Raw genomic sequence first — 20,907 nt, 5'->3', positions numbered from 1 at the left:
GAAATTTTTTTTTTTTTTTTTTTGGTTCTTTATTACAACTTTTTAATAATTCATTTTACAGGTTTTATAAATAAAAAAATAAAAATTTAAATAGAAGAAAGAAAATACAATAAAAAGATATTGTAATAAAAATAATAAAGAACGCGGAAACTCGAAGAAGACCGGCAGGTCTTGTCACCGAGAACCGCTGAAGTAAAACACTTATTTTAAATTTAAAATAATATAAAAAATATATACACAAATAACGTTTTTTTCACATTAAACATTAGTCTACAGAATAAAATAATTAAATAAACTTGAAAATATTTTAAAAGTAAATCAATATATTTGTAATTGAAAAAATTAGTTTTTTAAGATTAAATTTAAAAGAATTTAAAGTACAATCTTGAGAAATATCATTTGGAGCATTTAAAATTACATTGCTCCATAAAAATGGTCCGCGAAAAGAAATACAAAATTTTCCAAAATTAGTTTGAGAAAACGGTTGTCGAATTAAATTATTATTCCATAATATATCTTTATTTCTGTCTTTTTGTAGATATAAATTATGAAAAGAAATAGGCAATAAGTTTGTTTTACATTGAAACATGAAACATAAAATATTAAGTTCGTATATATTAAGTTCGTATATATTAAGAACTTTCATTTCATATAAAAGAGGTTTGGCATGAGCAAAACGGCCTTTAAAATTTATAAGCCATGCAACATGCTTCTGTTGCCGATAAAGAGGTTCGAGTTTTCCTTTATTTGTACTGCCCCAAGCAATATTAGCATAGCTTAAATGGCAATGAATTAGTGAGTAATATAATTGAATTAATGTATGTTTGTTTAATACGCTTCTTGCTTTGTATAAAATCCCTATACTCTTAGACATTTTATTACATAAATTTGCAATGTGGTTCGTCCAAGTAAGACTTTCATCAATATACACACCTAAAAATTTTGTTACTATAACCCGTTTAATAAGAATATCATCAATAAAAAGATTTGGCATTTAATTGGAAGTTGGTGTTTTTTACCAGCTGGATGGAAAAGAATCCATTTAGTTTTTTCAATATTTAATGATAATTTGTTTAATTTAAACCAATTAGAAACTTAAGCCAGCTCAATGTTCATGTTGTTAAATAATGTTATTATGTTATTATGAGAGAGAAATAAGTTGGTACCATCAGCAAACATAATTGTAATTAGATTTGGATCTTTAAATAGGTCATTAATGTAAATTAAAAATAAAAGAGGTCCTAATAATGTATGTATTCACCCAGTAGTTGGTGGTTTTTAGTGTCACAACTTTGTTCGATATGTTAAAGTAAGTAAAACGCACTATTTCTATTTCAAAAGTAAAATGCGAAAACAAAGTAAAAAAGTTTTAGCATTTATTGTATCTTGGTTTTTGTTTGTGTTGTGTTGTTTAGAGAATTTTATATTATATAATATTCGTAATCTGTTAGTGGGGGATAATTTTAATTTGCTTGTTTAATATTTGTTTGTAGGTCACTATTTAAAAATAAAGCGTGAGAATGTTCCGTACCGCCAACCAAGACACAATCAATAATATAATAGATCAGAAAATTCTGAAACAAACTTTGAGCAATACTGAACCTGATCAAATTTCTAATCCACTGTACTTTCTTTTATAAGTAGACTAGATTCCTGATTATGAATAATATAAGTATAATACATTATACTTGATTAGCAAAGTGTATAGTCGTATGTTACTACCAAGTAATTTCAACTTTCAGGATATCAAATGGCATGATCAAATTACTAAGCGGTCAAAATAGTGCAGTTCCTGCTTTTCTTTATACTTTTCTTGATCATAACATAGAATAATAAGTTGATTTCTCAACATTCGAAGCATCAAATGGAAAAGCAAAAAAGCATTATGGATTTAATTATTGCAGGCTCTTCATCAAGAGTAATTAACTTATACAGCTTTTTGCCGTTAGATGATTCTCACGAGACCATCACATATTTAGCTAGAATGAAATCGTCTTTTCTAAAACTCGGACTACTTTCTCAAGTAAGAAATATGACTTTAATAAAGATGACTATGTAAATTTTGGTGAAAAGATTATGGAAACTAACTGGCAGCAGTTATTTGAAAATAAAAACACTAACAAATGCTATAAACTTTTCTGCATTAAATATGATGAACTCAGCCAGCAACTCGTTCCGTTAAAAAATGTCGTAATGCACCGTGAATAACGAAGTCCATACAATTTGTAATGCACCGTGGATAAATGAAAAGTTTACACTATTCTTAACGCACGGTGGGTAAATAAAGAAGTATTAGCTGTGATAAAGCAAAATAAAAACTGGGAACTTATTACTTATCTTCCACAGACTAGCGATCAGCGACACTGACTCGTGAATGTAGGAAACTAAAAAGTCAAGTGTAGAAAGCATGTAAACGCCGTGTTTGAATATTTGAAGGCTTGACATCTACAGCTTGGAAGCAGTCACACGTCACACCGTTGCTTAAAAAAAGAAGTCGTCTCAATGTTATTAATTATAGACAAGTGCCTATCAGATCAGTTCCGTGTACAGTAATGGAAATGATTGTAAGGGAACATATAACTAAAATGGAAAGTGTCGACTACATTACGAAAGCCTTAGCTAAAAGAAATTCAATCGATATAGCATTTGAAGACTTTGCATAAGTGTTTGATAAAATTTCTCACTGTAGACATAAATTAGTAGCATATGGGATCAATGGCAATGTTCTAAAATGGATTGAGTAACTTTTTATTAGTAGAAAACAGCGAACTTTTTTAGGTAAACACTCTAGCGACTTGATCAATGTTCTAAGCGGAGTTCCACAAGAGTCTGTACTTGGTCCAAAACTGTTTATCGTCTATATAGGCGGCTTAACAGATAAGATGAAATCATTTCATAAAATCTATGCTGATGACACTAGACTGTTATAAGAAATAAGTCCTGAGTTTCACAATGCTGGTTAAATATTGTCACGGAATGATCAAAGGAATGGTTAATGAAATTAAATGTTGCAAAACGTAAAATTATGCACCTTGGTTATGGAAATAGTAATCAGGAATATGTAATGAATAGTGGAAATACATTTCTAACTTTTGAAGCAACAGAAATTGAGAGAAACTTAGGTATCAAGTAACCACGACGTGGTTACTTGATCCAACAGTTCAAACTAGAAAACAATTTTACGATTATCAATCATAATTTCATGATATAATCCACCAATTTGCAAATCACCACCCAACGTTCTTATGCGTGAATTTGCATATAAAAAAATCACACTCAAATCGTATTGTCAATTGTTGGAATAACTTGGTGATAGCATGGAAAATGCCTACGTCAGTTTTGCGTTTAAGAATAGAATTGACAAGTATTTTTTTTTTTTAAAGGTGCAAACAGTACATCTTTTACTAAAGATGTGCTTCACGTCTGTTATTTAATTTGTGCTTAAGCAGCTACAAATATTAATTTTGTTATATATTATTTATTTTAAATCTCCAGATATTTTTGTTAGACATAAATGAATGTGAAATTTAGTGAGTTCTTTTTAAACATTGTTAATTTTACAAAGAAATTTCAACAAATTAATCGTTAAATTCGCTCTTAATAAAAGTTTATTACGTAAGATATGGTAGAGAACTGTCTATAAATAAAGTTCGTATAGTCTCAAACATGCTAAAACAAATAAGAGCCCTAGTTTTTAATTTATTATTAAAAACTGGTTGATAAACTAAAAATAGCAATAGTAGTCGATATAAAAATGACACATACCATTTAACTATAAGCCTTAACCTCAGATCTCAACCTGCATTAAATTGTAAAAAATATGCTATTCTAGAACCTTTAATTTTCTAGTCTGTGTTTATAATAACCAATTATCTTCTTCCTGGCATAAATTTCTTTTCTTTTCTGTTCATAAAAATAATTTTTGTTCCACTAAAAAATTAATCTTTTTTACAGTAAATCAAGAGCTAGTACACTTTAAGTTAGCTAGTACACTTTGAGTTAGCTAAGTACACTATAATAATTGGTTTAAAACAAATAAGTTGTTTGGGAAATTTGATCCATATGTATAATAGATTGAAAACATTTTTTTGCATTATCAAGAAATTTTTATTTTTTTCAGACTCAAAGAATGTAAATTAAAAGGATAGTTTTTTTTTAACCACGTGGGCAGTTATTTAGGGGCAGTTTAGCCATGATTACTTAAAATTAGGCAATTTAACAAACCGAGAATCGGCTTATATCTGTTTTTACCACGTAAAAATATTTTTTGTTCTCACTATTGTTTCATAGTTTTGGATCTTGGTATGCTATCCAGAGTACTTTAATTAATTTATGGCAATATAAAAGTATATCATTGGTTTGTTGTTAGAAAATTCTTTTCGTTCACATTTTTCATAAATTTAAAATTAAAGTGTTTTGCAATTAAGTTATTATTGCAGATATACATAAGAAATAAGCCTGAACACTAGTTGTACTATTGGATATATACATAATAAATAAGCTAAACACCAGTTGTATTATTGTGTGTAAACATAAGAAATAAGCCTGAACACTTGTTGTATTGATAAAGTAAGCAAACTTTCAATTTTCTGCTGTAGACAGAAAATTGAAAGTTGGTAAAACGTTTCAGTTCAGATAACGTTGAACATCAATTTAACATTTTAGTGAAATGTATACACAAAAACAGATTGTTCAACTTTTGAACTTACAAGTATTTGCCGTGTAGACCACAAAATTCAAAGGGTTTGGTTCTATGGTCTAGGTACTTTTTCTAATGTGCTAGAGAGAATTCCTTATATCTGATACTTTTTGTATCTTATAGTTTTTGTTTCTAATATTTTTAGTAAATTAATTTTTTCATTTTAACAATTTTCCTTGTTGAGGTGTTGTTTTTTTTTTCTTTTTCTTTTAGTTGGTTGTTTATTTGAGTTTTAATTGTTGTTGTTTTTTTTTACGTTAACATATAAGTATTAGGTTTTAATGATGTATTAGTGTCAAGCTTTAGTGAGATATCTACACATATTGCAAACGTTATACTTTGTTCATTTTTATATATGTATGATATAAAAACATATTATTGAATAACAAAGGAAAAAATAATTTTAACAACAATAGAAAAAAAAATAGTTTGAAGAAAGCTTACTCACTATATAATTCTTCTTCCTATAAAATAATAACGATACAATTAATAATATTATGAAAACGAGGGATATAATGGTGGGGAGTTCAAATAATAATAGAAAAAACTCAGTATCACTTTAGGTCATTTAAAAAAATAACATTCCTTGCTGTACTAGGATTTTAAATAGATTTTAAAAACATACACGTAACTATGTATTATTTACTTTTTTTCCAAATAAAGAAAGAGTTAATTGAGTATCTCTGTTTTGTGTTATTACACTCTAAATAAAACAGTAGGAGTCAGACATCCAGCTTTTGTTATACGTCATTGCGCGTGATTTGTTTGTTTAAAAGTTGGAATCTAAAAAACGTTTTTTTTTGTGCGCAAGTTTTTTTATGCAAATATTTTGTTAACATGGTTTCAAAGCTGTCACTAAAAGTATTGTTGTGTAATGGTAAATGTTAGAGTAGATTCGTGTAATATGAGCACGAAGGTAATATGAGCACCTAGGTAATAAGAGCACCTAGGTAATATGAGCATACCAAAAGGTGTGAATAGGGGCAAGTGTTTGTTTTGTCTTATTATTAACCGCAATATTATAAATTGTTGTAAAAACACATTTATTTATCTTTCATCAATTCATAGTAGAGTATACTTTTATTTATTAGGTGTAATAATATGCGAATTTTTTTTATTTTTGAACACGGCTGCAATGTTCAATAAATGATTCTCAGAATTCATTTTAATCTTTTTTTAACTAACCATAACAAATAAGTCTACGTCATCCATGTTATTATTTTTATTATAATTATTATTATTATTATCATTTATTTTGTCATTTATAAACATTTTACAATGTTTTTATTTTACGAGCTTAATCAACAAAATTTAAATAAAATTTAAGAACGACAAGAGTAAAAAAAAGACTTTAAGAAAAAACTTTAAAAAAGTCTTGTCGTCAAGCCCCTATAGTAGGGCTGGAGCGGGGTTGGTTGTCACGCGGGTTGGTTGTCACAAAGTTTATTACAAATAATCTAAAAAGGTTTAAGGATGACTAAATCGTGCAACAGAAATCTTATTTAAAAAAAAGACATTTTGACGGTTATTTCTTTCTTTTTTTTAACATGTGGAAAATAAGTTATTTGTTTGTATATATTTTTGATATGTAAAAGATAAATTTCACATACTTAAAGTTTTTCTTTTTCTAAACAGAAATTATTCTATTGTGTTTTGAAAGTACATTTATAAATTTTATTATTTATTTGAGAAATTTTATCTATAAAAAATTCTCATGCTCATTCTCATCAATAAAATATTCACACGCATTTAGGTAAATTTAAAGGAGTCTTTCTACTAACATAGAAGAGGTTAATTTTTACAAAATAAATGCGGACAGCTGTCAAATTTGCCTCTACTTGGTTAGTGCTGCATAACTTTGTTCAAAAATACAGCATCACAAACTGTATCACAGGCTTTATGTCCCAATAACATTTGAGTATATTTGCTGCAACAGATATTTACCCATTAAATCCTGATACTTTTACTGATGCTGGTTATTGTCCTAATTATGTAACTGATTGCCCAAATCTATCTTCTTTACATGCTGATTCAAATAAAAAAATCCGCCAAACGTATTCAGTTCAATTAGAACCACCAAATAAAATGTTTAAAGAATTTATTTAGATACCGGCTAATCAGCTAGACAGAAGTACAAAATATCCACTTGTATCAAATAAAATTTCTAATTATGACCCAATCACTCCATTAGTTTTTAAAAATTCAATCATCCCACCTGTGAATATTAGGCCTCTGTCTAAACTCTTCCCACCCACCTGTGAATATTAGGCCTCTGTCTAAAGCAGATTAAAGGTTAGCAACAAAAAAAAGAAGGAAAAAGCCTTCAACTATAATTCTAACTCTCCTGTCAAAGCTTAATAATGATAAAAACAAAAAAACTAGTAAAACTAAAAATCTTTAATTACATGTGAATGGAAGTAAAAAAAATTGTTGAAATCAAATCATATTAACAAAATTAAGTTGTACTCAAATTTGCATTAACTGGTTATAATCCAAACAAACAAAGAATTGTGACAACCGACCCTACACTCTGTAATAACAAACCCCGTAGTTGGGGTTAATTGTCACAGATAATTGGATATATATATATATATATATATCCAATGGATATATATATATATATATATATATATATATATATATATATATATATATATATATATAGTGTTTGACACAATTAAGCTAATTGAAATATTTATCTAAACAATTGTTACATTTTTTATCGGACGCTTAAATAGAAACCAAATATCTTTGCGAGTTTGCGAGTACTTAACATCATCTGCTGGATCTCGCTCTGTGACGGCTATCCATTTTTTCTTCAAATCTTTTTGTAGCTAATTTCTTGCTTTTCAATAAGATTCCTTTTATAATTGACCAATAACTTTCAATAACTCGCTACTCAAGACATTTTGAAAGATTTGCTTCCTAAGGTATAAATTCAACGCCATTTTGTTTATACCAATCAGACCAAAATATTGTGGTCATTCTATGCTTTTTAATAAATGGCAAAAGGCGTTTATTGAAGCATTCTTTTATATATAAACAAGCGTTCAAATGTATCATGTACTTTTTAAACCACATGAGCAGATTGCTTGCCATATAAGAAACTTGGGAGCAAATTTTCAGTATGAATATACTTGAATTTTTTGGCAACACATCTACCTTTCGACTGATAAAAATATTGTTGCCCTGACAATTATGAAAAATCCATATTCCAATATGTTTAATCGTCTTCAATTATGCACAAGTTTTCTCGGTTAAAAAAATTGTATGCTCTTTTGAACGACGAATAGCTTTAATTTCTCTATTATTGGATTGCTTTGGAGTTTTCTTTTTACGATATTCTGTATATTCTTAAGATCTAAGTACTTTTCCTATCAGAGCTTGGCTGCATTTAAATTTTCTTGCAAGATCACTCTACGACTGACATGGATTTGCCTTTATGGAGCGAATGATTCATTTGATTTTACGTTTATCTTTAAATTCTTTCTTTTTTCCATGATGAGTTGAATGCCTTTTTCGATTACCAAACTGTTTGCTGAATAAGATATTATGTTTTTCAAGATAATGATGTGTATAAATATTTCAAGATAATTATATAGTCTGTTATACATTATACGCAAGTTTGAAAAACAGGAAAGAATAGATGTAGGTCTGTAGTTAGATGGTATATGTAGATGTAGGTCTGAAGTTAGATGGTATATGTAGATGTAAGTCTGTAGTTAGATGGTATATGTAGATGTAAGTCTGTAGTTAGATGGTATATGTAGATGTAAGTCTGTAGTTAGATGGTAATTATTGAGTTAAGAGAAGCATCATCAGACCTAGCATCATGTCGTACCGCTACACTATGCACCACTGTCGTACCGCTACACTATGCACCACTTAGCGAAAATACGATTTTTTTAATATTTTTTATTTCTTAACCATTTTCCACTTTTAACTTTTTAAATATTTTTTACGGAATTAGCATAGTAGTTCATAATTAAAAAAAAACTATTTGAAACTTTTTTAACTTTTCTTTTTTAAGAAAGAGAGTATCAGAGTTAAAAAAACATGTTTAATTGTTTTAATTCTTTAATTGCTTATGATAAAAATTAAACTTCTGCATTATACTTATGTATTATTATACTTATATACTTATGTATTTTTCATTATACTTATACATTCTGCAATATATTTAAATTTATTTTTTTATATATATATTTATTGGCCTTCAATAAAAAAAATTACAATTACAGAATAGCTTAATTACAAGTATAATCGGCAGGACTTCCAGAAGATCATACGATCTTATCATGAAGTCCTTTACAATATCGAATATAATAATAATAACAATAAAATCAAATTAACCAAATAAATTAAATCAACATGAAATATATATAACTGTGCATTTAAAATGTACATGTACTGGATAAAATATATGAAACAAAAGAATTAAAAGCAAGAAAAAATATTTTCTGCTGAGAAGATAGTTTCTTTTAATTTTCGTTTGAAGGAAGTTAAAGTCCATAACTAACACAAATATAATTTTGACAAAACTATTCTATTCCATAAATAAGGACCTCGATAAGAAATAAATAGTTGCTTAAATTTAGTTTGGCAAAAAAAAATTCTTGTAGATTTTTTCCATAGCGGAGATTGTATTTGTTTATGGGTTTTACATAATAAAGGTTTATAAATACATCAGGAGATAAACAGTTTTTACATTTAAACATGAAACGTAAAATATTATAAACATTTAGTTGGTATACATTTAAGGCTTTCATTCCTCTTAGAAGTGGTTTTGAGTTTGAAAAACGTTTTACGAAATTAATTAGGCAAGCAGCGTGTTTCTGATGCTGATAAAGAGATTTAAGTTTAGTTTTGTGCACGCTTCCCCATACAATAGTTGCATAACTTAAATGGCAGTGGATAACGAATAATATAGTTGTTTTAATTGCCATTTATTTAACATATGTCGAACTTTATATATAATTCCAATACTTTTAACAATTTTCATGGAAACATTATTGAAATATTCCAGAATATGTTTTCGTCTACAAGAACTCCATGAAGTTTTGTAACTTTTTCCCTTTTTAGTATTGTATTATCAATAAAGAGGTCGGGCATCGTATTTGGTATGGGAGACCGGGGAGACTTCGAACAATTTTTACTCTAACTGGGCTTATTTAACAACTATTGCATTTTTTCGAAGTAACATTTTTGTCAAACTACAATGATTAAGGTATCTGTAAACATTTTATCTTTCTTTAAATTTCTTGATTTTCAATGTTTAAAAAACTATTTTAAAAATGCTAGTCAAGTGTCCGAAGTCACCTCGCATGGGAGTGTTTCGTACACGTATATCGGACACGTATATCGGACATCAAACAAATAAATACGCAATTTCAACAATGAAACTTTATTTTTTATTTATAAATTATTGCAATTGGTATTCATCCAACTTTCACTTAAAATAAATCATTTCCTTAAAACGAGACCTCTTGTTTTCTGTAGGAACTAGCAATGCACGAACTACATCGGTATTGGCGATGAATGCAAATTCTTCATTAGTTCTTATAAATGTATTGGAAGGGATTTTCCTTTTGTAAAACTCCACTTCATAACCACCTTTCGCTTTTTTAACAATTTTTGCTGTATAGTTACGACTTGATTGTTTTCCACATCCATTTACCATTACAATTATAAATCTTCCTTCCGGCACATCAAAATTATCAGCATTGCTGTCATTGAATCCATCATCATCAAAGTTATATGTACTCTCAATCGTTAAAATTTGTAGGTCCATTGATTCATCTGATGACGATTCTCGAATGATTGCTTTTTTTGAGGTTTTTTCCTGTATATTCTTCTTCTTGGTTGTCTTTTTTTTAAGCTTCTTCGCCATTCTTATTTTTTGTTTTTTGCAGTCGCAAAAGGCTCTTTTCCCGGGGTATCTGCGGCTATTATCAATCTACCCTTACGATTGTGCAAATAAAAATTTACAAAACTATAATAATTTTCCGAAGGGAATTCATATTTTTATTTTATTAAAGCACCGGACTTTAAACAATTTCCGAAAAGTCTGAAGTCTCCCTATTAGGGGTATATTGAAAAAACCAAGAGAATCGTTACAATCTCATATATAGTTTACAAGTATTTACATTCCCAACGTCCACAGGTAACCCTTTTGTTATAAAAAAAATTGCACTAAATCTAGCAGAGTTCATAACTTGGATCTGAATGATTCACTTAGAATTAAAAATTTTACATCAAAGAACCAAAAAATTATTTTTTCACTCTAAAATCTGTTTTTTAGCGGGAAACTGTCATCTAACTGTTTTAAAGCTAAGAGAGTCCAACATATCGACTTTAGACAAAATTGTCCTAATGTTAACAGGGTAGGACATTTCAAAGTGTCAGTTCTCTCCCCGTGTCCGAAGTCTCCCCGGTCTCCCCTAAACATTTTTTTCTAAACATTTGTTAAAAAGTGTCCTTTTTTTTTTTTCAAAATTGAGGGACAATCTGTTTTTCTTAAACCAATATGAGATTTTATTTAATTCTTGTGTCATATTATTAAAAAGTGTATTTATGTTTTCATAAGATTAAAATAGGTTTTTGCCATCAGCAAAAATTAAAGTGGTTAAGTTAGAGGCTTTGTAAATATTCTACAATTTACCTATATATTCTGCAATATACTTATATATTCTGCAATATACATTTATATCTTTAACTTCATGATGAAAAACCAAAAGAAAAGAAAAAAAAAAAGTTTTTGCATAATAGTTTTTTTCTCGTTTAATTCAACTCGCAAAGATTAACCGATTAAATCATGTTGATGCAGAGGTAGCCAGTTTTTATTACAAACTTTATGCTACAAATTGACTTTTTATACGTAAACAGGTATTCTGGCTACCTCTGCAGTAAAATAAATTACTTTATTTTTGCGGGTGGGAGCTGTTTAAAGAACCAAATCAAAAACCTTTCTAAAACCTTTGTAACTTATTGTTATTAAAAACAAATTGTTATAATATATATAATTGGTATAATACAATGATATGATAAATAAACATTCTTTAATATTCAATAGAGAAAACTATCGGTTTGCAACTCTTTAATACCAGTGAACTAAATTAATCCGGAAAATAAGAAAAAAAATAAGATGTTCTGAAAAAAATTTTATGCACTATTTTTTGAACTATTGTTCTGAAAAACTATTGTTCTGAAAAAACTATTGTTCTGAAAAAAATTTTATGGACATTTTTTAGCACTAAAATAAATATACAATGTCCTTTGAAAAACTTTTTGACACAGGGCATTTTTTTTAACTTCAAAATATTTAATGGTTTTTCGATAACTTATTATGATAACAACTTAGTTTATTTTTTATTGGGAGTGCGATGCTTAGTATGCGACACTTAGTACGCGACACTTAGTACGTGACACTTAGTACGCGACACTTAGTACGCGACACTTAGTACCCGACACTTAGTACACTAGTAGTAAGTATTATATCGTAATAGTAGTTGCCATGGTGCTTGTTGTACATTTCGTAACATATATAATTTACGCTAGTTGTAAATGTCAAAAAAAATATATGAAACTTAAGCTAGTTGCATTTGTCGAAACAAACTTTACATAAAAAATAAGATAGTAAGCCGAAAAAATGGAATGCATAGTTTTTATAACCACTATAATTTTGATGCGGATCTCCGAGATCAACAAGCTGAACATTATTATATCAGGTCTAATGCATGAGAAGCACTCAAAGCAGGGGCGGATTTTGTCACTCGCCAAGGAGGGGGCTGAAAAGGTCTTAAAAAAAAATTCCCATATTTTAATTTATAAGTAACTTTCTTTTTTAATTTTTTGTACTTTAGTGTAATATTCAAGTTCATATACGTATAACTACGTATAATAGTTAATTTCATTCGTCAGTATAATAGTTCAATTCTGTATGATAGTCAATTTACAAAACAATATTTCTGAAAAACAAGTCCCAAGGAAGGGGCTACTACCCCCAAATCTCCCCCCCCCCTTCCTCTAAAACCCGCTACTGAAGGAGTACTTTCTTTAATGTTAGCTTGAAAACCTTACCTTAGTAAATTAATGTAAATAAGCTATTAGCATTCACCGCGAGCGGACGTGTTTTTTTTTTACTTACTGGTTATCAAAAAAAAAAAAAAAAAATTCAAAATGGCTACTAAAAATTTTACATCTGCACAGTTAAAAGATATTTTGGAAATTCATGAAAATACTATTATGAAGATGTTTAATGATAGAATTGAAAAACTTGAAAACAAATTAAACTCAGTAATTGACGAGAACAAGGAACTAAAAAAGAAATTACGCGAACTTAATAAAGCTGTTGAATTTGTGAGTAATAATTATGATAAAATAGTCGCTGATCATCTAACATCAAAAACATCATTGATAAATGAAAATGCAAATTCTAAAATGATTAACAAATTGGCAGAACTTGAAGACAGAAGTCGACGCAACAACTTAAGATTCTGCGGGATTGAAGAAATTGAAAAAGAAAGTTGGGAAGACAGTGAAAATAAAGTAAGGGAGTTTTTAAATAATAAACTTTAACTACACGGAAACTTTGAAATTGAAAGGGCGCATCGAGTTGGCAAAAAAATTACCTGAAAACAATAAAAAAAATAGATTGATCGTAGTAAGATTTCTTAACTACAAAGACAAAGCCACGATATTAAGAAAATATACGACGATGAAATTATGGACTTAAAAGGTTTACATAAATGAAGATTATAGTAATCATATGCTGGAATTGCGAAAAAAAACTCCTGAATAAGGTAAAAGATTTAAGGGCGAAGGGTAAGTACGCTAAAGTTGTATATAATAAATTAATCAAAACGGGATTTATAAAAGAAATTCTTTGATCTCATTTCGAATATGAAAAAACAAAAATTAAATGGATTCTAATAAAAGCTTAAATTTTGAGTCTAGTTTTTATGATTTTTTTCGAACTAATGATTTCTTATTAGACGAGGAATCTGATCCTGATCTTAATTATTTTACTGATTCTGATGTTTTGCAAAATAAATGCAACTACTTTTATACCCATGAAATTAAAGGATTTCTTGATCAAAATAATACTAACACAATTCACATTAATATTCGAAGTTTAAAAAAAAATTTTGAAATCTTTGGTAATTTTATTGAAGAAACTAGTAATCTTTTTAATATAATCTGCTTAACAGAAACATGGTGCAGTTCGGATGACGTAAATTCTTTTACCAATTTAGAAATGCCGGGTTTTAATGTAATTTCATTGGCACGAAAAACAAATAAGCGTGGCGGAGGCGTTCTTATTTATGTTAAAAATAACTTAAAATATTCAACCCAGCATCACTGAAGCTAATAAAGAGGTTTTAACGATTGAAATTTTAACTAATAAATTAAAAAATAAAATTCTAAGTTGCTGTTATCGCCCACCTTCAGGTGAAATTAAAAATTTTAATTCGTTTTTATGTAATGACGTTATTAAAAAAAGTAACCGCGAAAATAAATTTATATACTTATTGGGTGATCTGAATTTAGATTGTTTTCAATACCACGTCAATAATAACATTAAAAAGTTTTATAATAGCATTATTGAAAATGGTGCGATTCCTTTGATTAGCAAACCGACAAGAATTACTCAATCAAGTGTTTCTTTAATTGATAATATTTTAACCACTGATGTTTTTAACGTATCCTTAAAAAAAGGCATAATTAAAAATGACATATCTGATCATTTTCCTGTTTTCTTTTCTATAAATATAGATAATAAATTACTTCCTAATGAAAAACGAGTTTTCAAAATGCGAATTTTTACAAATAAAAACCTTGAATCGTTTAAAGAACAATTATCTTTAATTGATTGGAGCTTTATTAACGCCTCTGATAATACAAACTTAGTTTATAACTCCTTTTTTAAAACTTTCTATGATATTTACGACACAAATTTCCCAGAAGTTAATTTAAATCTCAAAGCTAAAAGTATTAAACCGCCTTGGGTTACAAAGGGTTTGCGTAAGTCTTCAAAAATTAAACAAAAATTATACATTAATTACTTAAAATGTAAAACTAATGAAAATAAAATTATATATAAAAATTACGCTAAACTTTTTGAAAGCCTCAAAACAAAAAACAAAAAAAAAATATTATTTAAATTTACTAGATAAATATAAATTAAATTTTAAACGCACTTGGTTTATAATAAGAGAAATTCCTGGCAGCAAAAAATGTACATCTCACCTTTCGCCAAACATGGTTAAACATAATAATGAATTTTTATATGATAAAAGACAAATTACTGAAAAGTTTAATAAATGTTTTGTGTCTGTAGGACCAAATCTTGCAAAAAACATTCCTATAGCAAACAGCTTAATGATTGATCTATGTTTCCCTCTAAACTCTTACTTGAACTCTTTTGAATTATCTTTTAAAGAGTTTGAAATTGCTTTTAAAATGTTGAAATCTAACAAAACAGTAGGCCCTGATGGTATTAACGGTAGCATTATTATAAGTTCATTTGATGTTTTAAAAGATATACTCTTTAAAAATTTTTCGATATAAATTAAACAGAGAATTTTTCCACAAGCTCTAAAATTAGCAAAAGTCATACCAATATTAAAAGGTGGTGACGTTGAGAATATAAGTAACTATCGTCCAATTTCACTACTTTCTGTATTCTCTAAAGTTTTAGAAAGAATTTTGTACAATAAAATTTATAATCATCTTACTATAAACAATTTATTATACAGCAATCAATATGGATTCCAAAAAAACAATTCCACTGAACATGCCATTTTACAATTTACAAAAAATATATCTGACTCATTTGAAAATTCTCAATTTACTTTAGGCGTTTTCATTGACTTGGCAAAAGCTTTTAATACTATTGATCACAAAATTCTTTTTAAAAAGTTGGAGTGGTACGGAATTACTGGAAATATATTAATTTGGCTTAAAAGTTACCTAAATAATCGAAAACAATTTGTTTATGCAGATAATAACGTATCATTTAATTTGTTAAGTATTTCATATGGAGTTCTTCAAGGATCCATATTAGGACCCCTCCTATTTCTAATATATATTAATGATCTACCAAAAGCTTCTAACCTAATGACAATTGTGTTTACTGATGATTCTAACTTATTTCTTCCTCATGAAAACATTTTTACACTTTTTAGCAACATGAACATTGAACTAGCCAAAATTTCCAAATGGTTTAGATTAAACAAACAATCATTAAATATTGATAAAACTAAATGGATTCTTTTTCATCCTTATGGTAAAAAGCACCAGCTGCCTAGCAACTTACCCTTTCTTTTTAAAAAGAAAAGAGTTCTAGTGACAAGATTTTTAGGTGTATATATCGATGAAAATCTTAATTGGAAAAGCCACATTGCTAACTTGTGCAATAAAATTTCAAAGAGTATAGGCATTTTATACAATATAAGAAACTTTCTAGATAAACATACCTTAATTCAGTTATATTATTCGCTAATTCATTGCCATTTTAATTATGCAAACATTGTTTAGGGTAGCACTTATAAAAGTAAACTTAAACCTCTCTATCGGCAACAGAAACATGTAGCCCGCCTTATAAATTTCAAGGACCGTTTTGCTCACGCCAAGCCTCTTTTATATGATATGAAAGCACTCAATATATATGAGTTAAATGTTTTTAATATTCTTTGTTTTATGTATAAATGCAAGACCTACCTATCACCCGTTTCTTTTCGTAACTTGTATTTACAAAGAGATAGAAATAAATATATTTTAAGGAACGATAATTTAATTCGACAACCATTTTCTCAAACTAATTTTGGAAAATTTTTTATTTCAATTCGCGGACCATTTTTATGGAATAGTATAGTTCTAAATACTTCTAAAGATTTTTCTCATGAATGTAATTTTAAACAAAATCTTAAAAATCTCATTTTTTTAACTGATAATATACTAATCTACTTTTAAATTTTAAAATTTTTTGAAAATCCTTTATCTCTATTAGTATATGTATATATTTAATGTATATTCTTTTTTATTTATTTTTTTGTTTGTTTTTTTATCAACAAGCAATTAGCGGTTTCTCTGTGACAAGACCTGATGGTCTTCTTTGTGTAATCCGCGTTCTTTATATTTTTTTTTTAATATTTATTTCTTAACGATATCTTGACTTGTTAACTTTTATTATTGTAACAAAGTTTTATTTATTTAAATTGTAATAAATATTGTAACAAAGAACAAAAAAAAAAAAAAAAAAAATGTCCAAGAAATGCTTTGTCACGCTTAAAAAGAACGGAGATTATAAAGAACCAGCTTATAACAGTGACGCACAGTGGGGTATTTTATCAATTTAGGCAGCCAAAACTCAACTTTTAAAGACTGTCAAAAAAAAAAAAAAATTTATTTTAACAATACTGAATAATTAGTGAATATTAAAAAACATTAAGTAACCCCAAAAAGTTTTTAAAATCACTAACTTTTATTTCATCAAAAAAATAATTCTATAAATTTCTTATTCATGAAATTTTTCACAGTATTTAAATTGTTTTTTTTTTAGTTTTTCAATTACTTTGGGATTGAACATTATTAATGAATTCACAGTATTTTTATATACATTGTTTTTTGTTTTGTTTTTTTAGCAGACTGTGGCAGTTTGAGTGTTAATGAATCTTAAAGCTCATTAAATGCTCACTCATTAAATGTTGTTTTAATAAAAATGGATTGGCAAAACCTGATAAACAAAGTTCAATATAAATTCTTCTGGTTGGCAGAAACTTTTTAAATTAAAACTCTAGTAAAAATCTTTTCATGGTTTTCTCTAAATAGTTTCATAAATTGAGTCATCTTTAAGTTGTAAGCGTCCATAACATAATCTATAAGCGTCCATAACATAATCTATTAACATATCTTTTATAAAATCTCTGTTGAGAAACTAACACTTTGCTCAAATTTGTTTTAACAGTGTTGCTTAGTTACAAAACAATTACTTACAAATTGTACAAACAATAGATTTTGCTTTAACTCCTTCCCTAGACAATCCTCATGGTCACTTTCAAGCCTTAAGCAGACGTGGTGCAGTGGTTAGTGGTCTATCTCAAAACAAAGACGTTCATGGTTCGATGCTGGTTCTAGAAAAAATCTTTTCTACCTGTTAATTTTGACTTTATGATTAAAGCATTTTTTTACATACACTTGTTTTACGTTCTTTTTCTCTCATTCAATCCATACTATTGGCTTGACAACTATGCAGAACAATGTGGCAAAGTTGCTTTTCATAACTTTAAAAAAAAATCTCGTGAACTATAACAGAACCATGACACAAAATTTATGAAAAAAAGCTAAAGTTTGATGCAGTAAATTATAATTTAAACAACGTATTGTTTATGTTATAAATGTATTTCAATATAATTAAAGTAGCATTTCAATGTAATTTTAATATAGGGGAACATGGGGTAAGATGACGAATGGGGCAAGATGACAACCTACAGTTATCTCTTAAGCAAAACTAAATATAACAGTTGACTTTGGCTGAAAGGGAAGTAGATTAGTTTTACTAGATTTATCAAAGGTTTCTTTTTAAATATTATTTTTGTGACGAAAGTTAAGTATTAAAAAGTTTTTCCGACATTGAGAAAAAAACTTTTTATCCTCGTTTTACTTGATTTATTACATCGCTACATCACCAGCTAAAGGTAAGCGAGAAATTTAATTTGATGAAACTGGAAGCCATACAAAAAGTATAAGGCTATGATAATTTGATTATGTACTGATTCTGATTCATTTTAAAGATTGTATTAGCCTGGGGTAAGATGACCGGGGCAAGATGGCTTGTCCGTAATCTATATTAAACGGAAGTTTACTTGTACTGTTTGCTATTCTTGTATTGTTCAGTAATTATTTTATTACGAAATACAATATTTGTTTGACAATAGTTTTATTTTGTTGCGTTGGAGTTTGCTACAAACTGATTACTAGGTTGTTACTGGTTTTTTTTGCATTGACCGATATAAATGTATAATTTATTAGTTTTAAAAGTTACACCTTTATTTGTATTACTTTTTTAATAAAAAAGAATTTGTGATGATGGTTTTTGAGGCGTTTATAGCTTCATGGAGTTTTTTTTTCTTAAAGTTTTAAACTTTGTTAACTCAAATTGTCATCTTGCCCCGTATGCGGGGCAAAATGACGATTTGAGTTAACATCGTTTAATGAGTTTTTCCTTAGCTATTTTTTACTTTTAGAGTGGTTTTTTGATACATCAGTGACGCGGAATGATTTTTTATCACTTTTAAATCAAGTTTTAATTTTTAACAGATATTGACTAAGATACAGGCGTTTTTCGAAACGTTCGTCATCTTGCCCCATGTTCCCCTACCGTAAAATCGACTGAGTTCGGTCGTCATTTAATTTTGATTATTTAAGAATAATAGCAAAAATGCGTATTTCAATTTTTAAAAACTTTTTTTTCTCTAGCAATATTTGTTGTCACTTTTGGCATAAGATTCATAACAAAATTATAATGAAAAATTACTAAACTGAAATTACTAAACCGAAAATTATCCATACTATTGAAATCTATAATAAAAAAAAGTCATGAATAAAATGTTCAAATTTAGCACTAGTATTATTAAGAGTCCTCTTGTTAACAATATTTCAAAAAAATCGATTTTCAAATACAAAGTTTTTTTTTTTTTTAAATCTGTGAAATTTTGAAGTACTATAACAGCGATCACTTTGGGGTCGTCCATAAATTACGTCACGCTATAAGAGGAAGGAGAGAGTTAAGGTGTTAGTGGTTTTGTGAAAACTCATACAAAACTTGCTTCTTAAGTGTTACGATTTTGGGACTAAGGGAGATAGATGTCAAAAATTGCGTGACGTAGTTTAAAAGCGATCTTTTATTAATTAAGCGCGACGCGTCACTAAATGATAAAAATAACAATTAGCAGGAATGTGGTGAAACCTTTATACTGAAAAATGCATGTAAACCATTACAATTACACAACATGTGTTAAAAAAAATTTTTTTTTTTTAAATATGCCTTTTCTTTAACTGAATTAAAAAGGAGAAATTAATTTTTTCTTTAAGTTTGACTCATTCGAGCTTAATTTAATATAAAAGTGTTTCTTGGAAATTCTAAAGTTTTTACATCTTCTAAATTTAATAAAACGCAAGAACATTGAAAAAGTAAGGCTTACACCTTTGCTGAGGGGAAAATCAAGCAAATTAGGACGATAGAGAAGGTAAAACAATTTATAAGAAAAAGCTCCACATTTTCAGTGTTCTTGCGTTTCAATACATTTAGAAGATGTAGAAATTTTAGACTTTAGCTCAAATGGGTCAAATTTAAAGAATAAACCATTTTCTACTTTTTATTCCAACTGAAGAAAAGGTGTACTTTAAAAAAAAAAGCTTTTATAATAATTATTATGCCATATTAATATAAAAAAAAAATCGCTTACTTGATAGATGGACGTTGAAATTAGATATATTTAAATACTTTTTTCTCTGTTTGTAAGAAATTTAATTTACTTAGATTTTCATCATAACAATGATCAATAATTATATTTCTTTTGTTTTTTTTATTTGTTTAATTTAAATATATTTATGTTTTTTTTTATTATGTCTTTTTGTGAATAACATTGCTAATTAAATACATTTTATTTTCGTTAATAAGTTTTACTTTTCTACTTTCTCTCAAACTTAATAATTTTTTCCACTTTACTAATTATATTATCAAATTAATTCAAGATATTTCCGCATAATGTAATTTTCTTAATCACTTAGAATTTCTCTTAGCTAAGTTTTGTTTTGAAATGATTTGTTTAATTGCAATCTATTATGATGCTACATTGTAAAGCGCATTTTCTTCGATTATCTTATATTTAATTTGAAAACACAATTTGTCAATATTTTCAATTTGCTAACTGCTAATCCCTTTAAAATTATCAAATATGCTTTATATATATATATAAATATATATATATATATATATATATATATATATATATATATATATATATATATATATATATATATATATATATGTATATATATATATATATATATATATATATATATATATATATATATATATATATATATATATATATATATATATATATATATATATATATATATATACTTTGAGTATATTTAATAAAACATTTTATTATATAAGTTCATTAAATCAAGACAAAATG

At 27.5% G+C, this 20,907-nt stretch overlaps 1 protein-coding gene across 2 annotated transcripts in view; it reads right to left on the bottom strand.

The window, feature by feature from the left end:
* Positions 1 to 5,358, bottom strand: part of LOC100196991 (glutathione hydrolase-like YwrD proenzyme) — a 29,317-nt gene extending 23,959 nt beyond the window's left edge. Inside the window, exon 1 of one of the 2 annotated variants that reach the window (XM_065801839.1) lies at positions 5,148 to 5,358. Coding sequence is in view for 1 of the 2 variants with exons in the window: in XM_065801838.1 (XP_065657910.1) it covers positions 3,766 to 3,768 (3 nt within the window). In the remaining variant the exon portion in view is untranslated. Of the gene's footprint in view, positions 1 to 3,765; positions 4,002 to 5,147 lie in introns of those variants that run through there. The other variant, XM_065801838.1, reaches the window with a different exon arrangement.
* Positions 5,359 to 20,907: the final 15,549 nt, after the last annotated feature.

The sequence above is a fragment of the Hydra vulgaris genome, chromosome 07 (genome assembly GCF_038396675.1).
Source record: "Hydra vulgaris chromosome 07, alternate assembly HydraT2T_AEP".
NCBI classification, from domain to species: Eukaryota; Metazoa; Cnidaria; class Hydrozoa; order Anthoathecata; family Hydridae; genus Hydra; species Hydra vulgaris.
Note: the sequence above shows the minus strand (reverse complement) of the source record. Positions and strands in the feature narration are given on the sequence as shown.